Here is a 23071-nt window from a genome sequence, read left to right on the forward strand (position 1 = left end):
AATTCCTTGAGTAACATTATTTTCACTTTTTACTTGTTTGCTTTTTGTTGAGTTTTGAGTTTTGCCTTTTCTTAGACACAAAGGAAACAATTCATTTCTGAAATACACTTTATGTTACAGAGGAAGGATCCAGTGAGTGTACAGAGCGCCCTCCCTGTACCACCAAAGACTATTTCCAAATCCACACTCCATGTGATGAAGAAGGAAAGGTACTAGCATTGTTCAGCCAACTCTGTCCCATATTTATTAAGCTCTTTCCCAATCTGAGCAAGCACTTGTTTATTCATGAGGGAATTAAATGTGTTGATTTATAATGTATGTAGAAAATATAGAGGAAACTTAAGAATTTACATTCTGAAGCTTTTTTTTTTTTAACTGGCCTAGCTTTGTTGAATGTATGACTCTTTAGTGTTGTGGGCAAGTTACTTGCTGTCTCTAAGATTCAGTGTTCTTTCTTTGATAAAATGGGCATAATATCTGCACCACTTCGTAATGCTGCTGAGAGAAAACAAGAACTAGTCAGTGCATGGCTCCTGGCTCAATGTGAGAGAGAAATTGCTTCTGTTTCTAAGTTCTCTATTTCAGGAGCAATTTCAGGAGGTACACAGCCTTAAAGTATGTATTGTGGCTTGTGGAAATATAATTCTCTTTAATTATTTGGCTCCTCACTGGTTTTTGTCAATAAAAGCTATGTAGCCATAGGCTAATTCAGTTACAGCAGATTACTGTGTAATTACATTTAGAAAATGTAAAGTCATTACCATCTTAAAGGCACTTAGCCAGAGGTAAATGTACACATAAACTCTGCAGTTGACCTGGCATTCTCTTAACTGAAAATTTAGCCTGTGAGGAAAAACTGAGATTAAGATGACTACACATGCCATTCTTTCTATACTTTTTACTCTTTGAAATGATAACATTTGTCTTCTTGACCTAGTTTGGAAAATAAATACATATGTCAATATTACTTACTTTATTTTTATATTTACCTTTAATCTATAATTTTTATATTTAAATGCTTGTTAATCTTATGTTTTGTCCTTAATTCTTTTTAAAGGAATATAGTTTTGGATGTGTAAGATGAAGCACATTCTAGTATTTAGAATACAGCAAATAGTAGCTCAGAATAATTAGACGAGTAAGTATTTAATTTAGTGAAAGACGTCAGTGATAAGAAGTGGAACTATTACTGTTAATAATTCTGCTAATTCCTTAGTAACTCAAACTAATAGCTCTTAAAAGACATAAGAAATAAGATCTTGATGAACCTTCAGTAACAGCTAACTAAGGGCTATCTCTGTTAGGAAACTATGTATGCAGTGGTGTCCCTGTTGGGCTGATTTAGTTTATTCTGTGTGATGATCATTCATTTAGCATTACTGAAACTTGAGTGAATTAAGTCTTATATGCAAAAGAATCTTCTCTTTGCTATAATGAAACTATTCCAAAGTATTGTTTTTATTATACCAGTGAGTAGTAGAAGGAAGTAAGGCTATATTTAAGTGTAGTATGCACAGAATATGCACACATGCTCATGAAGTAGCACACATTGAACATATTACACACCTACCCACATATTATGCATGGTACAAAGATGGTCAAAATTTATGTTTTCCTGTTAAGTCTTGGTAAACTCTGAACACTTTCAGTAAAGAACAAAATCGTGTACCAGCACAGTGATTCTTTTAAAAATAATTTTAAACTTATTTCAAGATAAATGAAACTAAAAGATTTCAAAAGTAAACAAAAAGCTACGGAAAGTTGATTAAAAAAAAATCTATTGAAACAGCTTAGATTACACATGAGGATTTGATATCTTCCTGTTGTTTCTTCCAGTCTTCACACTGGTTCTCTTTTTATCTTTTAGTGATTTTTGTTCTTGCGTGGAATAGTTTGGTGTATGCCAGTGGTTTACTGAGTGTTTAGAAAACTAGATTGGACAGAGGGGGACAAAAGAGGATGTGAGTAATCAGGAAGCTGCTAACTAATGCTCTTCTGCCAGAAAAGAAAAGAAGTGAATGGTGGCAGGGGGCCAGCGAGAAGGGTGTGGATTGGAAAAATAAGTATTAAGTCAGTTTCACAAGATGATTGATTAGATCTAGGGAGTGGGAGGGAAGTGATAAAGATGGGTAAGCAGAGACATTATTTGCTGAGAAAGTTTGGAGACAAGAAAGTGTAACTCTTTCATATATTCAATAGTATATATAATTGTATAAATATGACTTTACTCAAAATAGGTTGTATTAAAGTTCACAAATGGCAAGACTTGCTCCCCAAGTGGAGATACTGGAAAAGAAGTGTTGTGCAACCCTGGGTTGAATATTTGAATCTGAGAGTTATCAGCAAATAGATGTAATTGAAACCTTGATCTTGGTTGAAATTTTGTAGTAGAGAACATAGAGTGGACTTAAAAAAGATGAACAGGGCGATGTAATGACTGAGGAAAGTGACTGGAAAGTATTAAGAAAAATCCAAGGGAGTATCAGAGCCTAGTAATAGAGGTTGGAGAGATTAAGCTGAGCTGATGTTGCTGAAGGGTCACCCTCAATGAGGACTGAAAATATCCACTGGCTAAGTAAGTCTGTGGTTAATTAATTAATGTTTTCTTAGCTAATTTTCCATACTGGGGTAGTACTGGTATATAGTGATGTATATGATTTAAGATAGAGGTTCATACCCCTTCAGGTTACCACTCCACTACCCACCACCAGAGGCTTATAGCCATTCACTTAGTCCTTTGGATGCCTTACCCCTTTTACTCTCACATACCCCTTCTGGCCTTACTTTTACAATCATATTCCTAAAGTTTGATTCTGGTTCGGTTTTGTCCGACTCTTTGTTTTGTTTCTCTATAATATACATATGAGTGAAATCATCCAGCATTTGTCTTTTTCCTTCCTTATTTTGCTTAGCATAATTGCTTCTAGTTCCATTTGTGTTGCCACAAATGACAAGAGTTCAAGAGAGTCATTTTAAAACATGGAAATCAGACTGAAGGAGGTAAAAGAGATACAAGGATTTAGTTTCCTAATGTGTACAGTAAGGTAGCAACATTCCTTCATTCATTCACCAATTATTTGTCAAACCTACTATTTATCAAGTATTATGCATATCTGTGTCCTTATGTAGATGCAGAGATATAAGCAAACCTAAAGAATTATTTTTTGTTGTTTTTGGTTTACAGATATGTTTTGAAGGTCTTAATGACACAACTAATTTTTGCATGAACTCTGTCCCCTGTGGTACATTAGTAGATTTTTTAAAATTGATTTTTATGGTACTTTATTTTTTTAGAAGTTTTGCTTTTTTAGATCCTGAAAGATGCTTTTCTTTTCTTTTTTTTTCCTCAAGAGTGGCTTACCTGACTAAAGCTTAGTAAGTATGAAATAGGATGTATAGAATAGAAAAGTTAAAGAATATTTACATTCCACAAGCAGTATAAAATTATTTTAGTAGCAAGCAAACTAAAAAATTCATGTATGTTTTGTTTTCAAAAGTTTCCCTAGAGTTCACTTTTTATATGTGTTGTAGTATATAAACATAAAATTGCACACAAATATTTACACAGATCCATTGCTTGAGGTGTGATTGCAAAAGAATGTTGACTAGAGATGATTGGCAAGTAGGCACTCATTAAGAACTCTAAAAAAACTAACAACAATGAATATTGGCAAGGTTTGGTAAAAAAGCACCTCTCCTACCCTGCTGGTGGGAATGCAAACTAGTCCAACCTCTATGGGAAATTGTGTGCAGGTTCCTGAGATAACTAAACATGGAGTTGCCATTTGACACAGCAATTCTACTCCTAGGTATCTACCCAAAGGATGCAAAAAAAAAAAATAATAATCCAAAAGGACACCTGTACCCCTGTGTTTATTGCAGCACAATTTATAATAGATAAGAATTGGAAACAACCCAAATGACTAAAAATAAATGATTGGCTCCAGATGTGGTATATATATATATACACAATGGACTACTATGCAGCAGAAAGGAGATAATCTGCCATTTGTGGTAACATGGATAGAGTTAGAAGGGATTATGCTCAATGAAATAAGTCAGAAAGAAAAATAAAAATATCAGATGGTTTCAGTTATAAGAGGAATATAGGTAAACCAAATAAGGACTCCAGGAAAAAAAAATGACAAAAAGTGAAAACAAAACTAAATTATAATCAGATAACTAGAAATCATATATCTTCTGCAGGGGAAGGGGAGGGTGAAAAATGAGTGTGGGAAGTGCACAAAGGACTTAGGTGATGGTACACAGGTGAATTGGAGGTGGAAAGTCTATGGGGACTATATCTGATGTAAAATATATACAAATAAAGAAATTAAATATAAAAAATGAACTTAAAAATAAATGAAGAGAAAAGATATCTCCTGATATTAGAAGATATTTGTTAGTTTTACATAATCTCCCTGTAGATAAGATAAAGAATGGACTAAATGATACTGTTAAGTGGATATGTGGCTAATTGTAAATGTGAAATTAATTAATAAATGGATATCATCATTTAATAAATGAATATCACCTAATATATGGATATATCAAGTTGCCCAGGTCTGCAACTGAAAGGGTCAAAGGCAGGGTAGCAAGCCACATCCTGCTGGTGTGAGAACATCTAAGGAAGAATGCCAGGGGCACAGGCAGGCAGGTTGGAGTGACAATTTCAACCTCCTGTACTTTGACTCTGGTGAATTTAGCCCATCTACAAAGTGTTAGTGCATTTGTGCAGGAACAGTGGAAAGAACAGTGGGCAAATCTACTCTCAAATTTAGAATCTTTCCTTTGGAATTTTATTTTAATATAAGAACCAGCTTCCAATAGATAGTTTTATGTGTTTCTTTAAAATCTATGGTATTCATGCTTATGATAAATATACTTGGGCACCAGAGCTCTTCTGTGATCTTAATGGAAATCTGTTAAGTTTTGCTTTATTGGCTTTTTGTTTCATAAAATATTTTATAATTTTATCTCAATTTGTTATAGAATGGATTGTTGGTTTTTCACCTGCATAGCAAGCCATCTGAGGCTAAGTATCATTAATATTAATTATTATCTTTCACCAGCCAGCCAGACATGGAAGCATCTGTTCCCATTAGAAGGAGAGGCACAGAAACAGTCTGCCAAGTGAACCAAGTAGCTTTGTAAACAAAATTTTACTGCAGAGTATTTGAAATTTGACTTCTAAATGTCTAAATGTTGGTCCACATTTTCTAATTTTTAAACATTTACCATGCTTGACTTAAAAATCCTGCTGTTGGCCCTCCTTGGTGGCCACGCAGTGGGTTAAAGCACAGCACTAAGAAACTAAAGCTACTACAGCATGAGTTCGATCCCCGCCTGCCCCAAAGGTGACCACATGGCATGGCAGACCTCTCCTGACCTGCCCGCTGCTCCTCTCAACAGTGTACTTCGATGATCTGCCTGTTCTGCTCCCCACTCTGTCTGTGGTGAAGCCTCTCACCACCCCTGCACCTCTGGCCTGTACCCCAGTTCTGGATACATAAATAAATAAATCTTTTTAAAAAAAATCCTGTTGTTAGCTGACATGTTAAAAATGTATTTGCATATTTTGTGATTGTTACTCTTACAAACTGAGTCTCCTTGAGTAGTGCTACTTTACTATTTACTTTACTATTTACTATTTATAAACTGACTTTTGGGCAAGTTGTTTAATAGCTCTAAACCAGACTTGCCTTTTTATGAATATTTAGGTTAATGATCTCAAACTCTCAAAGTGGTGGGAGATTTTATGATGAGGCCCCAGGATCAGTGATCTGTTCAGTCTTAGCACTGCCCCCTCCCACCTAGGAACCAACTATTCCCAACAATGCAGTAGCTCACTGTAACTCAATAGTATTGTTCATTAATGTCAAAAATAATTCAGCAAATTTGTTAATTGACTAAGATTGGAGATTTGTTTTCTGTACTTAAGCAAGAATTTGCAAAAAGACAATCCTTCCACTATAATGATGTTTAATTTGCTTCAGTTGTCTGAATTATATTGTCTTGCTTAGGGGAATTTGGAATTCCTTATGGACATAGGGTCTAATTTATTTTTTCAGTGATTTAGAAACTGCGGCAGGAAGAGTCATCATTTTAAAGATGATGAGAGAGGCAGATGGGTGAAGGGACTGGTTAAACTGATGCCATAGGCCATAAAATAAATGCAAGAAGAGTTGCAAAAAGGAAAAGTTACTTGTAATTCTGTTGATGCACGTTTAAACCATTTTCTTAAGCATTTTTCCTGAGATAAGGTAATTTTCACTTTCAAAAGTGAATAGTTGAGAATGAAATTGAGTGTCCTAAAGGGCTTAATATATGTGATTTTCTATTAACTAAACTAACTAGATAATTGCCTTTAATTTTGGTTCTCCAGCTTCAATATTAACCTTATTGCAGAAATTGTTTTAAAGGAGAAAGAATACTTTCAGCATATTATATACGTAACAAAGGAAACATTTAGTCTCTTTTTAAAGCCTGTATTTATGGGGGAAAAGGCTACCTTTTTATTTGCACACAGAATATTTTTCTATCGAGCATATCAATTTTGTTTTTTTTATCACCCACTCATTTAATGCTTCTGGTTTTAAAATGATAGTAATTTTATTAACAAAATTTTTCTGGATTTGCTTGGGTTATAACTTTTTTGTTATATTTTGTTTTGTATGGGGTTGTATGCATGAATGAGAATTAAAAGAATTTAATAGATGACTCTCCTTGAAGACATACTCCCTTTTTATTAATGTGCAGAGAACATGCAACAGAGCCCAGGAGACTCGGGATTAATGTTTTAGCTACAGATCTTATAATCTAACATCAGGTTATTGGATAAGGCTGACAGAAATGACTAGCACTTATGAATTTACAGGATTGAAATGTGAAAACTAGATACATTCTTAGAAAAAAAAAAGTAGACATCTCCTTTTGTTATCACTGTTTGCAAAGCCTGATAATATGTGCTATGGATGAGGCAAGAAAGAGAGTAGTAGAAGTCTCAAAATGAAATAAATAATAGTGTCAGCATAGAAACTTTCATGAGTTACAGAATTAAATGAATGAGTGGCTAGAGACAAATGTCTAGAATCACATGTTCTGTGTTTTAAAGTGGTATTCATGAAGAGATACATGTATGAGGTAAGGCTGCCTGTAGCTTAGGGTTTAAAATAATAAATAATAAAAAATAATTTTTTTCCACCACAGTAGTTTTCTTTTGTCTCTCTTGTTAACTATTTTATATTTTCTTCAGCTGACTTTTTTAATCCCTTTTATTTGGTCACTATTTGGAATTTTTTAGGCTTTCAGTTTAACATTTTGTGTCTAGAAAGCATGTTTGACATGCAAGTTTGTTTCCCCCCTCCCGCCCTTTTTTTTTTTCAGACACAGATAATGTACAAGTGGATAGAGCCAAAAATCTGCCGGGAGGATCTTGCAGATGCTATTAGATTGCCCCCTTCTGGAGAGAAGAAGGATTGTCCACCTTGCAACCCGGGATTTTATAATAATGGATCTTCTTCTTGCCACCCCTGCCCTCCTGGAATGTTTTCAGATGGAACAAAGGGTAGGCTGTCAGTTGGTCCAAGAACTGGACCTTTAGCAAAATAATTTTGTTACCTTGTTATTAATTATTTTTATGAAAGAATTGCTTAAATCACATGATTTTCTTAAATTTTTCAGAATAGTTGAGAAATACGGAATTATGAGGTGGCAGTGACTTATTTAACAGTCATTGGAAAAGTTTTCTAATGGCTTTTTGTGTGATACACTATTAAAGGGATGATTCTCTATCTCTATATAATGATAAGAAAATTATACCAAATTTGTGATTAAGTACTCCTTTTCTAGTGTATGTGTACACTTACGGATGCAAAAATACAATATAAGTTCACTCTTGGAATAGTAAATAACACTTTGTGTTATAACAATTCCAAAAATTGTTTATTTTGATGCTGTGGCAATTAAAAAGTACGTAAATAATATTGTTTCAAAGTGTACATTTTAGAAAATTTTGTTATTTAACAAATGATATAGAAAGTGGTTATAGAATTTTTTTAGTTTTAATAGAAAGATATTACAAAGCATTTTATTTGCATATATTTTTCTTGAACGTAACCATAACTGTGCTTAATATCTAGGGTTCTGGAAATAGGCATGAAAGAACTGTGGAGTCAAATTGAGATGAGTTTGAATCCACTTCCTTCAGGCAACCAATATTGTGATTTATCTAAGTTACTTAAACCTTTGATCTTTAGCTTTTTCATATATAAGATTGTGGATAGTAATGCCTGGCTTACCATCATAGGGCAGATTACATGAAATGCCTCCTTAGTACTCTGGTACTAGGAAGTGTTTGCTCAATGAACATTTTCTCTCTTTATTCCTACTCTTACTAATATGATAATAAAAAGTGTTTTGGCTAAATTTAGAAATGATTGGAAAAGTCCATCCCTTTCATTGTTGCAGATATTAATTTAAATGAGCTTAATTTGTAAACCAAACTTTTCCAATCCTCTGAACTTCCAGAAAAATTTCTAGTATAGCCAATGAGTTGAATTTCAAGTCAAATTAAAATTCAGCCCCACATTAAATAGTATAATATTTTATTAAATTTAAGAGGCAGTAGGAAGGACAAGATGTTCCCTCCATTATAGTGAAGGGAATTGATTTTGACATCACATGTAAGAGAACTTGCCTCAGAATTTCTTTTCTTGTGAAGGGATAATTCAGTATTAGCTGTTATTCCAGTAAGATATTAAAAACTATTGCAAAGTATTTTGTATTTATCCTTTCCCATATTAGTCAATATAACATATATGCTAACTCCAGAATTATTTTTCTTGTTAGAAAAGTTATTAGTTCTTAAAGAAATTGTTGGCTCAATATCTTTTTATTCCCATTTCCCTCTGTGCTAACTTAAATTTAGTAGTGCTTGGAAGAGAAGAAGAGAAAGCTGTCCAGATGCATTTTAAATATAACTGTTGGCTCTGCTTGTCTCCTATAGAATGTAGACCATGTCCAGCAGGAACAGAGCCTGCACTTGGGTTTGAATATAAATGGTGGAATGTCCTTCCTGGCAACATGAAAACATCCTGTTTCAACGTTGGGAATTCAAAATGTGATGGAATGAATGGTGAGTTTAAAATCAGCCTACATCATATATTTTGGCAGCAGAGACTCTGGCAGTCGACTCTTCAAAAATCTGTGTGTGTGGACCTTCAGTTTTATCATTTGACCACTTATGTAAAATAGTAAATGTGGAGTCATAATCAGATGACTTACATGTAAGAATCTAATTTATTTTGCCTTTTTTTGAGTGTTGGGTGGCTGGTGGCTGGACTCCATCTCAGTAGTCCCAAGTGCAGATTGGGACTCAGTGATGGGTGGAAGCCTGTCTATCACAGGACACACTCACACCCACACTCACACTCATGTAGACTGGGACCCTTTAGAGGTGCTAGTTAACCTAAAAGTGTCATCTTTGGGACTGAGAGGAGGCTGAGTACCTGGAGAAATGAGGAGAACATATAGACAGAGAGAGGCCCTTGCAGGGATTTGATTTTTTTTTTCTTGTCAATATTATTATGAAATACTGTTATGAAATGCTGTTAAACAAAACAGTGCTATGCAAGCAGCTGCTCTGTTCTAAATATTCACCAATAAAGTAATCATTTTGAAAATTATGCTATACTAATTAGATGAATATTACATAATCATTAAAAATGGCAGTCATATGGAGAATAGTTTGGCAGTGTTTCAAGTATTTTGGGTGTTCTCATACTCAAACTCCTTAATTTCATTTTGGGAATGTATACCAAGGAAAGAGTGGGATGTAAAAAAAAAAGACATTATATATGACTATGTTAATTTAATGTTACTTATGAATGAAAGACTAGGGGAAAATCTTTTCAACAATGGATATGATTAAATAGAATTTTGTATTATGTATTATAGGATCATTACAGTTACATGCAGAGGTTATTTTTAATGGGATTTTTTGCCATTAATGCTAGTTAGGAAAATGAGAAGACAACGCTAAGCAGAAATATCAGAAAATATAGAATACGGTAAAAAGTCTGGGTGTGTTTAAACATATGTGCACTGGGACAAGTTAGAAAAGGAAAACAAAAAATATATAAAGAGATCATTACATGGTTGTGGGTGGGTTTTAAGTCTTAATTACCATTCCATTTAGCTTAATATATTTGTTTTTAATTCAGTGTACTCAATAATTCCTCATTGATTCATATTGCTTTCAAAATCTGAATAATAGTGCAAAATACTAGTTTAAAATATATGTGCTTGACCTGAAAACTGTTTTTATTGGCATTCTTTACTGCATAAATTCTGAAATACAGAAAAACTGTATCATAAGAAAATGTACAGTGTCATTTACACAAGCAAAAAGGCAGAAACAATCCAAATGGTTAAATTGACATGTGGTCAACAGGAGGAAATTCTTATAGGGCAAACAAATTAGTAAACTATGGAAATAAATGACATCTATTCTCATGATATTTTATTTATTCAGTCATTCACCTGTTGGCAAGGTATTTTTAATGAAAAATGCTTATGAAATAATGTTAGTTTCTAAATACATGATAAAAATGTTAATAAAATAAGATCTCAATGATTTAAAAATTATTATACATCAAAAAATACATACCAGATGCATGCAAGAATGTTACCAGCATCTTTTTTTCCAGGTGAATGATGAGGTTATAAAATATTTTCAGTTTTCATCACTAAAACTTTTTTAACTTTCAAAGTTAAATATAAATAATTATAAAAACAAAAGATTCTTAATTTTTTTTCTGTAAAATGTATATAGGAACAGATTTGCTCTGAGAAATAAAACTAAATGCAGAATGTATGCACCTGTATATAACTATGCACATAGACAAAGGCTAGCAAGAAATATATAAAAATAAAAATATTTGTCAGTATTACAAGTTAGTTTTTTAATTCACATTTTTGCCAACACTATTCTACGTAGTTTTTATGATTAAGAGTGGATTGAAATGCTAAGAGCTCACTAAAAGGCAGTGTTTCTTAGGTTTCTGCTAATGTCGGTACTCTGTGTTCAGTCTTCTGCCTTAATATCTTTGAGATGTGCTGTTCCACACAACAGCCATTATCCACAATGAGTACTTGAAATGTGGCCAGTTTGAACTGAGATGTGCTGATAATGTAAATTGCACACTAGCTTATCCATATTTATTATGAAAAAGTAAAATGCCCAATAATTAATATAGTAAGAGGACAACATTTGGGATATGTTGGATTAAATTAAAATATATTAAAATTAATTTTGCATCTTTTTACTTTATTTAATGTGACATTGGTGCAGTCCTACTGGCATTTGTGGCTTGCATATTCCTTCTGGATGGTGATGGTCTATATCTTAAATACCTCCCACCCCTTAACCCCTGCAACCTTGTTTTCCTTTCTAGGCAGTTATTGTCCTTCTCTTCTTATTCAATAATTGGCCTGGGTGTAATCTTCTACTTGCAGCTTTTCTCTCATATTGGCAATCTGGAATTCCATGTCTGAGTTGCGAAGCTTTGGGTTCTTATATTGTTTCTATTTTATGTCTTTTGCTAAGTGTATTATGGATCTTAATACTCCATTTTGGTGCAGTAAGGTACCCAAAATGGGGTGATCTGAAAAGCAGAAATTGACTCTGTCACCACTCTGGAGACCAGAAACAAAGTCCAAAATCAAAGTGAAGCCAGAACAGTGTTGCTTCCAAAGATTCTAAAGATCCATTCTTTTCACTTCTATGTTTTGGTAGTTTCAGGCACTCTGGCTTATGGCTGCATAATTTCAGTTTGTCTCCATGTTCACATGGCTGCCTGCTCCTAGTGAGTGTGTATCTTTGTGTCTTTACTTGTGTCTTCCTCTGTGTAAATCCAGATTTCTCTCTTCTTGTAAGGACTCCAGTTATATGTGAGTAGCTTCACCCTAATGATCTCATTTTAACTTGATTATATCTAGAGAATGTATTTTCAAATTATGTACTGAGGGTTAGTATTTTAACTTGTCTTTTTAGGGAGACACAGTTCAACCTGTAGCAACAGGCAGTGGTCAAAAGTGAGGAATATTAATTTTGTCTGTCCTCTTGACATTTCTGAACACTAGAAAGTGATTTTAGAGAAACATTTGTTAAGTTCTCCATTTCTTGATGTAGATTTCCTCATGGGACTATCACTCTTCCTCTTTACCCACTAAAAGTTTCCAGTCTCACTAAACTGAAATGCCTCTCATGCTATAAATTACAGGCAAGGGCCTGGTATCCCTCTGGGTCAGACTGTTTTGGCTATTCAACTCTTAGCATTAGGAGTTGATCCTTCTGTTACTCTTGTCAACAACATGAACCTTTGAATAGCAGAACAATTGGCATTTCTCTTGTAAGCAAGTAGATTACTTTAGGTTTAGCTTGATTTATTCATTTTTAAAAAGAACCTTTCTGTAATGGTAGATTATAGCTTTGAAAAACCGACCAACCACAAATCTAATACTGACATTAAATACCATCCTCACTGTATATCACTGATATGCTCAGTGACTGAGAAACTGTAACTCTTAGTTGTGTGCTGAATGACGCTGAAAGATTTTAGCAACAGTCTAATCCACATGTTATAATAACCATGATCTTAGATGTTTAATGAAGAGGTGCTGTTCCCAGATATATGCAAGAGTATCTTTAAATTTATAAATTTATTTTTTCTTTGTTTCTTTCTGTAAAGTAATGTGTTAGAAATTTTTAGCTCCCATGTCCATTGAAACAGCAGATTTCCATTAGTGATGGAGTGTGAACAAGAGACATTACCATTAATTAGTAATTTATTTGATGGTATGAAGAGGCTGTTTCTCCTTTCCTCATCTTGTTGGGGCCCTTTCAACCTATGGTATGTGTTGATTGTTTTGTGCAGAGCACCCTCTTCCCTCACCTTTTTTGCTACTCCATCACCCCACGCAGTTGACAGGTGCTAGAGAGTGTCTGTCTCTCACAGTCTGCTGACTCCTCAGTGACAATGGATGTAGCCTTATCTTTCTATCCCTTGTGCACAGTATTTTTACCACACAATGAATGAATGACAGTTGACTGATTAAATAAATGAATGATTTTAGAACTGGGGTCACTCTAGAAAACAGTGCAGAGAAATATATGGAAAAACCCCAGACCTCAAATCTTTATTAAGTAATTTCTTGTTTCTATTTCCCATTTGTAACCTGAAGACTATAATTTTTCCATCTAACTATATTAGAGTGGATAAAGACCTTATGTTTTATTTAAGAAAATAATTCATACTTGATTGAGAAAGCTGTTTAATGTAACATATGCATTACTTGATTGTTCCAAGGGAATCAAATGGAACATCTTTATTGGTATCTAGTTACAATTGGCAACTACAGTTTAAAAAGGAATGCTTTTGGAGTATTTCTAACTTTGAACATAAACACAATAGTCCTTAAAAAAAAGAAAACTTATATAAAAGGATTAAGGCAATGACTAATGGACTTTTACTAATAAAATTTGCTTTCATAATTTCCAGGTTGGGAGGTGGCTGGAGATCATATCCAGAGTGGGGCTGGAGGTTCTGACAATGATTACCTGATCTTAAACTTGCACATCCCGGGGTTTAAGTAAGGAAAATCAATTCTGATTCTCTTCTGTAAAATTCTCACGATTATTTCCCAACAAAAATTTATGAAGTGAAACTGCCATTGTAATTAATCTTAAGATGTACTTAGAAAATTCAAGCTGTTGTAGGATAATGTGTGATATTTAAATTTCTATGGAATCAGCAGTTGAAAAACTATAACTGTTAGTTGTATATTACATGATGGTGCTAAAAATTTTAGCAGTATCTACCCAAATGTTGCAATAACCGTGATCTTATATGCTTAATGAAGAAGTCTTCTTCCAAGATATTTGCAGAAGTACCTTTTGATTTATAGATTTATTTTTGTTTCTTTTTATAAGTGATATGTTAAAAAAATTTAGATCCCACTTTGCTTTAGTCTTTCATATTAAAATTTCCCAGGAGGACTGTTTTCTTGCTTTAGGATAGGCAAAGATTCAGGAATCTCTCCAAGGTTATGCAGACTCCATGTTAGAGTAAAAGATAAGGTCATACAGAGATTGAATGGGGAAGGAATTGGCGTGAGAGAAGCAATAGATTAGGGGAAAAGAAGAGCATGACTTTTGACTTAATGAGAAAAAGTGACTGAATTGTGTTCAAGATTGTGTTTAGAGTATACTATAAATACAATCATTTAAATCTGTCAAATAGGCCACCAACATCTATGACTGGAGCCATGGGTTCTGAACTAGGACGAATAACATTTGTGTTTGAGACTCTCTGTTCTGCAGACTGTGTTCTATACTTCATGGTGGTAAGTGAAAGAATGGCTTTCAAGGCAGATTTTTAAGCTCAGTATTCTCTTTTAAGTATGAAATTATTTATGCAAATTGGGATAAAAATCTAATTTTTCTTCCCTTTTTAAGACACTCCAAAAGCAGTAAAAATGTCTAGAGAAGTCACTAAGAATTGTGCAATGAATTTCACAATAAAGCATTCATTTCTATAGAGAGACAGAATGAGGAGGTCCAAGTAACTGATAGAAGCCACAGAATATTAATCTGGTAGAAATTTCTTCATAAAATATGCTGTCACTGGAATGAAAACTCTCCCGTTATTTAGCAATTTAAGCTGTCAGGAGGGAGAACATATGTTGATAAATGAGATCAGAAAATAATGGAGGTGCAGAGCACTGGGAAGAAAGAAAAGTCTTCCTTGTTTTGCCCATTTCTTCCCTAGATGTCACATAAATCTCAGCTACTAGATTGAAAAAAAAATAGCAACTCAAAATTTATTAACACCTCTTATGGTCTTAGCAGGTACTGGCTAATATTTTAGTTAAGTAGTTAAGTAGCAACTTGATAGACATGCTTTGTTTTTACTCTTTCCTTTTAGTATTAGTTAATGCAGCTTCCTCCAATATATTCGAGATGTGGCAATTTAAACATTTATTTGTGATTCAAAATGGTTTAAATGAAGGCAGACTATTTTGTTCTGAAACAGAATTGCTTTATGGTAGTCTCTTATCCACTCTATTCACCTGCCTCTTATCCAGATTGCTGTCAAGATACCTTGACATAAAACATAAAACCAGTAGTGGTATTGTAACATATATATCCACTTACTCTTGGTGCCTTTTTATTGCCTTTGTTCAAGCATCTCCAATATTACTGGTGAACTTGTTATAAATGCACATTTCTCAGGCCTAATCCTGGTTTTACTGAGTGGGAACCTTTGGGAATGCAAATAAATTTATAGTTTAGTGAGCTTTGCTGATGGTTCTGATGTACAATAAAGTTTGAGAACCAATGATCTATGAACACATAGCATCTGTAGAACATTTTGTACCACCCCCGTCTCTGTTACCAAACTTACTGTTATTACTCACCTCTCTTAGGAGGAGTAATTTGTTAGAGGAAGACCCATACCTTTTATTTCTAATATTTTGAATGCTTATCTTCCTTTTGTTCTTATCTATATCAAGACATAGAAATAAAAGCATGTTATAAAGTAATCAAACTATAAAGAGATGTATCCTGAGTTCGTGCCACAGCTAGAAAAAATAGTGTTCTTACCACATGTTAACAAAAATCCTCATATACCAAGCAGCCAAGTCACCATACAGATCATGCATGATCTGTGTACATGTGTGCAAACCATGAACTCATTCATCTGTTGTAGACATAAACATCGAGTAACAGAGTGTCTAGTAAATCACGACTATATATTATGCTCTTCTTATGGGAAATGTTCTGTATGGTGATTTGGTATGTGAGATTTTTGTTAACATGTGGCTAAAACATTCTTATTTTTTCCTAGCTCTGGCATGAATTTAAGATGTATCTGTTGGTGGTATATTTGCTTGCTTTATAACATATTTGACTTCTGTGTTTATGGTCAGAAGAAGAAAGAGACTTGTCTTGAGTTCATGCCACTACATTACATTCCTGCATTATCTGTCAAGACTTTTTCAGGGAAGGCTAATTAGGAAATTCAGAGTTAGCTTTAGTTTTCCTTTCAAGTAAGTTAGATGTTTATTACTTGCTTTGATTGACTTATCTTACTTTGTAACCATGCTAATAATTTGCATATTGGTAAGAATATCATGCATATATGATATACTAAAAACTGAATTTAACTAAGGAAATAAGAAGTAAAGTATTACACAGATTCATCTTTTTGAAGTTCAGGTGTAAGCAAAAGAGTATTTGATAACCATAGAATAGCATTCTGGTGAGCCTGTACTTGTGTCAGCCTAGAAGTTGCAAGTATAATTCAGGGGAAACTTACAACCCCTGTACAAGAGCTGCCTATCAGAAATCTCTGAAGGAAAAAGATAAAATTGGAAACCTTTGCTATTTTGTGAGGAACCCAGAAGTTTACTGTGATAAGTCTCAGAGATTGTTTCCCCTTCTAAATGTATTTCTCTCTTTCTCTCTTCCAGCTGCCCTCCCTCCCACACAAACCTCTTAAACTATTACTTTAAAACTTTCAAGTTTTGACAGTGTGATTGATAGATTGGAATTACTTAGTCAGTGATGCTCGAAGTGAAATCTTGAGAATTCTAGTGTTTTAGGAGTTACAGATAAATATTTACAAGCCCTACATGGTTTACTGTAAATGCAAACATATATTTAATACATATATATATTTGTATATTAATGCTGAGTTTGTTTTTTTGTGTTTTGTCTTGTATTTAAGGATATCAATAGGAAAAGTACCAATGTGGTGGAATCATGGGGCGGAACCAAAGAAAAGCAAGCTTACACCCATGTCATCTTTAAGAATGCAACATTCACATTTACATGGGCATTCCAGAGAACCAACCAAGGTCAAGATGTAAGTTACCAACACTTCTCTTTTTTGTAACACAAAGATAATGCCCCCATGTAGATACTTTTATAAATTGATTGCTCAAATCTCCTGTTGAAAAAGATTTCTTATAATTGATGTTAAATTAGTCTTTTAGTTATAGAGGTGTTCGTATGAAACAGTATGTTTTTAAGATTAAAAAAATGTGAAGTGGACTGGCATAATGTCTGAGGTCTTCTGTACTCTGAACAAATATAGTTGCAAATTTTTAAGAGCAATGTTTAATTTTGTGATATAAGGGCTGTATAAAGCTTACTTTTAAGGTTGTCTGAGATGTTAGGAAGGCCAGTGACTGACTTTCTCTTTGAATGATCTGACATTTGTCTCAGAGCCATTAACTGATGTTGCTTTATTATTTCACTATAGCAATATCTCCTTTTATAGCCTAGAGAGTATGTCTGTACTCATGATTGGGTTATCATGCAGAATTATTTACTCTCTCTGACTTTCCTTGCTAGAATACAACTTAATCTTCCTCTAAGTAAATTCCATTGTACGTTTCAATAGTAGAAGGACTGTTATTTTTGTGGATCTCCACAGATGTGACCTTCCCAAGGTGAGAACAAGGTAAACCACTTGTTCAGAAGCTACCTAAAGCTGTGGTGGCAAATGGAACATTTTCTTTCTCTCTTCAGGTTTTCACTGGGAGATCATTCTCCAGACTTTACTTGATGCCAGTTGTTCTTTACACTTGTTCACATTACTGTGGTGTGCAGGTTGGACATACAATGGAATCCTACTTCTTCCTTACCTGCCTTTGTTTTTGTCCCAGACAAAAAGCTCTGTACTGATAGAGTAGGGTGGTGCCTACACCTTGGTCATAACTAGACTTTATTAACAAGGTCACAATAAGGACAAGTATAGTAAGACCCCATGTTTTGCCCTCATAACTGCTCTGTAGAAATTGGAGTATGTTGTCTAGGAAATTGGAGTATGTTGTCTAGGAAAGGTACCAGAGAGGCAGAAGAAGGGAAGTGGTGTGACTTCATCGGTATTACACAGTGTTTGGGTGAGGGCTGAGAGAGTCTTCCCAGACTTTCTAATCTGTACTCCAAGCTTGTCCAGCCTGCAGCACTGTCAGCATCTTACTGTATCATTAGACTTAAGCTTCGTTTAGTTCTTTTCTTTTTGACTTGTTTTGGAATAAACAATGAGGGATAAGTTGCTTTTTTATTAAACCATACTAGCTCTAGATGCAAGGCTTATAATATGCTCAAGTTTGTGCCAATTAGGGCATTTCTCATGGTGATTGCAGCAAAAATTCCCGGAATGCCATGAAAATTAGCTTGTAGTGATAAAAGAACAAAGCAGGGATACTAATCCACACTCAGCAACAAATTATTAGGCTCTTATTTTGGTGATATCAACATAAAACAATCTGGCTGCCAATGAAACACTAAGGCAGAAGTCATTACTTTCTGCTCTCTTTCTAGAATAGACGGTTCATCAATGACATGGTGAAGATTTATTCTATTACTGCTACTAATGCAGTTGATGGGGTGGCGTCCTCATGCCGTGCCTGTGCCCTCGGTTCTGAACAGTCCGGCTCATCGTGTGTCCCCTGCCCCCCAGGCCACTACATTGAGAAAGAAACCAACCTGTGCAAGGAGTGTCCACCTGACACCTACCTGTCTATACATCAGGTCTATGGCAAAGAGGCTTGTGTTCCATGTGGGCCTGGGAGTAGAAGCACTCAGGTAAGAACATCAGTTATCTGCAGAGCACATACTATAATAGAGGAAGGCAAGGATTGCCCTTACTGTTTCTCCAGGAGCTGTAGAGGTTGCTATGCAGTTGCTATTTTTTATTTGCTAATGACTGGTATTTCCTTTTGATTTTTCTGCTCTTAAAATTATTTAGCAATTAATATGGGCCATCAAAGTACTAGCTCCTGGGACATAAAATATTAGGAGAAGTACCTTAGTCACTACTTTCTAAAAGCAGTAAAACTGATTTCTTGTGTATTACATTAAAGTGGAGCAAGCAAACTACTCTGTGGTTTGATTGTAGGAATGTATGGAGAATAGCAGTATCTTAAGACATTTTAAGGGGAAAGGTTCATGCTATCTGTGGATGAAGGAGAATGTAGTTGTTATTGTGCACTGAAAATGACATAATAGAAAATTTGGGCTGTTTATTAAAATAGCTTTCTATAAGAACATAATATTAGAATAACTTTACTCTTAAAAACATTTTTTTAATCTTTACTGTAGCTGGAAAAGTTGAGTTAGCATCTAGAAATTCTCTATACTAACATGGTAAAGTATACTACTGAGAAAAAATTACTCAATTTCTAAATTACTTTTGAAACAAATTATTTTCAAGAAACTAATACTTTTTATTCTGCAATTTTTGTTTGTTTGTTTTGGCATTTCTTCATCTTTAATCAAAGGATCACTCAGTTTGCTATAGTGACTGCTTTTTCTACCATGAAAAAGAAAATAAAAGTTTGCACTATGACTTCAGCAACCTCAGCAGTGTGGGCTCATTAATGAATGGCCCTAGTTTTACCTCCAAAGGAACAAAATACTTCCACTTCTTCAATATCAGCTTATGTGGGCATGAGGTGAGTTCTGGATGCCATAGTGAGATGGAGGTAGCTTTTGGCCCTGAGTGACTGGATATTTTCTGTTGATGGCCCAATAAAATCTCCATAGAAAAGAACAGTAAGTATCAGAAACCAAACTTTGATATGTCAATCTTCTGTTGCCTCCTAGCATTTTGGCAGCTTTTTACACAAGGGCTACCTTATCTGACTGTAATGAGTACTTCCCCAGTTAGTTGAACTCCAAAGCTTGGAGCTGTAGTATTAGTGTTTTGAAGATCTTTCATTTGTAAAGGTGGATCAGGCTTGTCAATCCCACCTGCTTTGTAGGTAGGCAGTTATGGTTTGAGAAAGCTTTACTGGTGTTAATATTGTCAATTTCATGTTTTAAAAAGCAAAAAATGTTGGTCCAAAAGTAAAATGCCAATAAGAAGGAACAAATGTCTATGTCAATTCATTTTGCATGTGATGACACTCGTCCTGTTGTGCTTTCCCTTGGGGCTATCCAACAGGCAAATCTGAGATGAAAGGAGCAAAATCAGTGTACAAATCAAGGTAATGGTGGCCATTGTCAGCTTCCCATGTGACCTTCACTAACGTCTCTTCCAAATATCTTCTACAAGTATCTCAACTCCACATCTCCTTCGGTATCCCCCAAGTTCCTGATAACAAGCCCAGAGCTGAGAAGCAAACACCACTTCACATCTCTCCAGTTCCAAGTTACCTTTCAGATCTTTTCCAAGTCTCTAGCTTCCCCTCACTGCTCATGCACCCTCATTAGGTGAAGCCGGGATGAGAAGGCCCCCTTTTCATTTCCTCTCTGTAACATTTTTTTGTCATTTCTTCTCTTTTTTAAATCTTTCTTCTGCCCCCTTTTTAATTTTCATTTCTTTCCCATTACCACTGTTTTCCTCTTCCGTTCCTTAGTTCTACCATTGCTCTGTTCTATCACTTCCCTCTTCTTGACATTCCATTGCTTTCATCTTCATTGATTTAATTTAAGCTTAGAAAAAATATAGTGCACCTGTAATATAGCTAGAAGGCTTGGTGTAGGGAGAAAAATTTACAGGTTTGGATTACTAGCTACTCTAAGAAAAAAAAATACTTTTTTATTTATGCCCATCTGTGCATCCTGTACATCTCAAATAAAATATTGTTCATTTATACATTTCTTATCACAAATTATTCAGCAGTGGAGTCACAGAATATTTAAACATACTATAAAGTCTTGTGATTTTTATAGGTGATATCGTCCATTTACTCTACAGTGACTAAAAATGTAAACATCTGTGTTTCCCTCAATTTACTGTATTGTTGAGCAGGTGCATATTATCAAATCTAAAAGTAGGTGGGTAAAGACCTTAATGTAACCTGCCTTTTAGAATTTAGATGTTGCCATAAAATTTTGCTGCAACATGGCTTTTATGTTTTCTTCTCCAGGTTTCATACAATCTTTCTGTCATAGGTGTATGAAGGAGAGAGAAGAGCATGTCTTTTGCCTTGGTATTTAAAACTTCCCTAGCAATTTGTCATCTCTTTGTGGGCATTGATAACAAATTGAATTTCACATATGAATTTTCTCCCTTTCATCCAGCACAAATTCTTATAATAGGAAGAACAGTCAGTTCAGCCTTGAATTACTGTATTCACTGTTATTGCAAGAACTAGCAGCCCTGGTTGAACATTGGAATTGCCTTAAGAATGTTTTAAAAATATTGGTGCATCAATATTTTGACTTATACAACATCAATTAAATCAGAATCTCTGTGGAAAAGAAAGAGCCACTGCTCACAAGAATCACTGGATAAGTGGGATCCAATTTAGAAACTGACTTTCAATACTACTTCACCTTTATGACTTTGTTTTCCTAGGGGAAGAAGATGGCTCTCTGTACCAACAATATAACAGACTTTACAGTAAAGGAAATGGTATCAGGGTCAGATGATTACACGAATTTGGTAGGAGCATTTGTATGCCAGTCAACTATTATTCCTTCTGAAAGTAAAGGTTTCCGTGCAGCCTTATCATCACAGTCTATCATTCTGGCAGATACATTTTTAGGTAAGCTTCATTTGCCCTATATATGCATGTGTGCATTTATTCTCAAATTATGCTTCTGATAACATTTCACTGCACTGTGTTTATAATAGGTGATTAAGGCCTGCAGGTAATTCTGAGCCATATCTGCACAAATGGTTAAAAAGCCTCTACAAGAAAAGTCTGTTAATGATTGCAAGGTCTATATCAGTGATTGCAAGAAGCTTCTAATTTTATGTGTTAACTAATGTGTGACATGATTTCTGAAGTCAGCTAACAGATTTTCTGGGAATTTAAGAAGCAAAATAGGGCCCTCCCTGGTGACACAACGGGTTCAGTGTGAGTTTGATCCCCAGCGCCAGAGGTGATCCACATGGTGCAGCAGACCTCTCCTGTCTCATCCACTGCTCCCCTCAGTAGTGTACTTCACCAATCTGCCTGTTCTGCTCTCCATTCTGTTTCTGATGAATCCTCTCATGGCTCCTGCACCTCTGCAGCTCTGTATGTATACATAAATAAAACTTTAAAAAAAGAGAGGTAAAATAATTCTGAAAACCAAAAGTAAAAACAAAATGCAGCACTAACCAAGCACAATATAAGCCTAAATCATGATATCTGCCAGTAGTTTTGATTATTTTTCTCATTCCAGAAGAAAGCTTGAAATATGTAGCAGAAAAAAAGTGTTGAATTCTATTTCCCATCTGTTCTTTCTCTGTGTGGTCTAGAAGGTATAGGAACATTTTAAGAATTCATATCCCTAAGTAGTGATTCTTAAGGACCAAGGTTATTAAAATCTTTGGGGTAGGGATTAGAAATCTAACAAGGCATCTAGCAATCTAATAATTTAATAAGCTTCTGAGATGATTCTCATGTACAACCAGATTTGAAAAGTATTGCCAGACTCCAGAGGATTGCAGCTTTAATTTTCAGCACCAAGGCCAGTGCTAAGCTTGTGCTCTGCCTCAGAACATTGTGTCAAAAGCAAAGGTTGCATTTGTGTTTGTATTTTGCATCTGCCATCATTTGGCCTACAAGAATTGAGAAAAAATGCCTTGCTTTTAGATTGCTTTAAATCAGGCAACCTTTGGAATTACCTTCTAGAAGTTATTAGGACACAAAAACTTTTGTTTCCTCAAATATGTCCTTGTTGAATGCTAGTGAAAAGTTATATTCAAAAATAGCTCATTTGACAAAACTTATCAGAATTTAAGAATTTTAATAGTAAATTATTCAAATGTTAGAAATGAAAGGATTTTTTAGATATCATCTAAATTATGTTGTGAACTGTACCAATATAGCACATAAGACCCAGGGAAGTAAAGTGACTTGAGTAAAATCACAAAGCTAGGGAGCAGAATTTTTTACTTTATTGTGGAGACTTTGAAAAGATTCTTATTCTTATCATGAATGCATTGATTTAATTCAATTCATTTTGATGATAAAATGACAGCATTACTGGCCCTCCCTGGAGGCTCAGCAGGTTAAAGCACAGCACTAAGAAGCTAAAGCCACTTCCAAATAAGTT

At 34.6% G+C, this 23071-nt stretch overlaps 1 protein-coding gene across 5 annotated transcripts in view; it reads left to right on the forward strand.

Moving 5' to 3' along the window:
- The window catches only part of KIAA1324L (KIAA1324-like ortholog), a 190623-nt gene that overhangs the window by 135782 nt on the left and 31770 nt on the right, over positions 1-23071 (forward strand). For all 5 annotated transcript variants that reach the window (XM_012720964.1, XM_012720965.1, XM_012720963.1 and 2 more), the window contains 9 exons: positions 121-209; positions 7387-7567; positions 9008-9136; positions 13563-13653; positions 14304-14406; positions 16794-16931; positions 18398-18661; positions 19357-19530; positions 21381-21570. In XM_012720964.1, the coding sequence (XP_012576418.1) occupies positions 121-209; positions 7387-7567; positions 9008-9136; positions 13563-13653; positions 14304-14406; positions 16794-16931; positions 18398-18661; positions 19357-19530; positions 21381-21570 (1359 nt within the window). The remainder of the gene's footprint in view (positions 1-120; positions 210-7386; positions 7568-9007; positions 9137-13562; positions 13654-14303; positions 14407-16793; positions 16932-18397; positions 18662-19356; positions 19531-21380; positions 21571-23071) is intronic.

The sequence above is a fragment of the Condylura cristata genome, unplaced genomic scaffold (genome assembly GCF_000260355.1).
Source record: "Condylura cristata isolate star-nosed mole 26May11 unplaced genomic scaffold, ConCri1.0 scaffold00005, whole genome shotgun sequence".
Classification (NCBI taxonomy): Eukaryota; Metazoa; Chordata; class Mammalia; order Eulipotyphla; family Talpidae; genus Condylura; species Condylura cristata.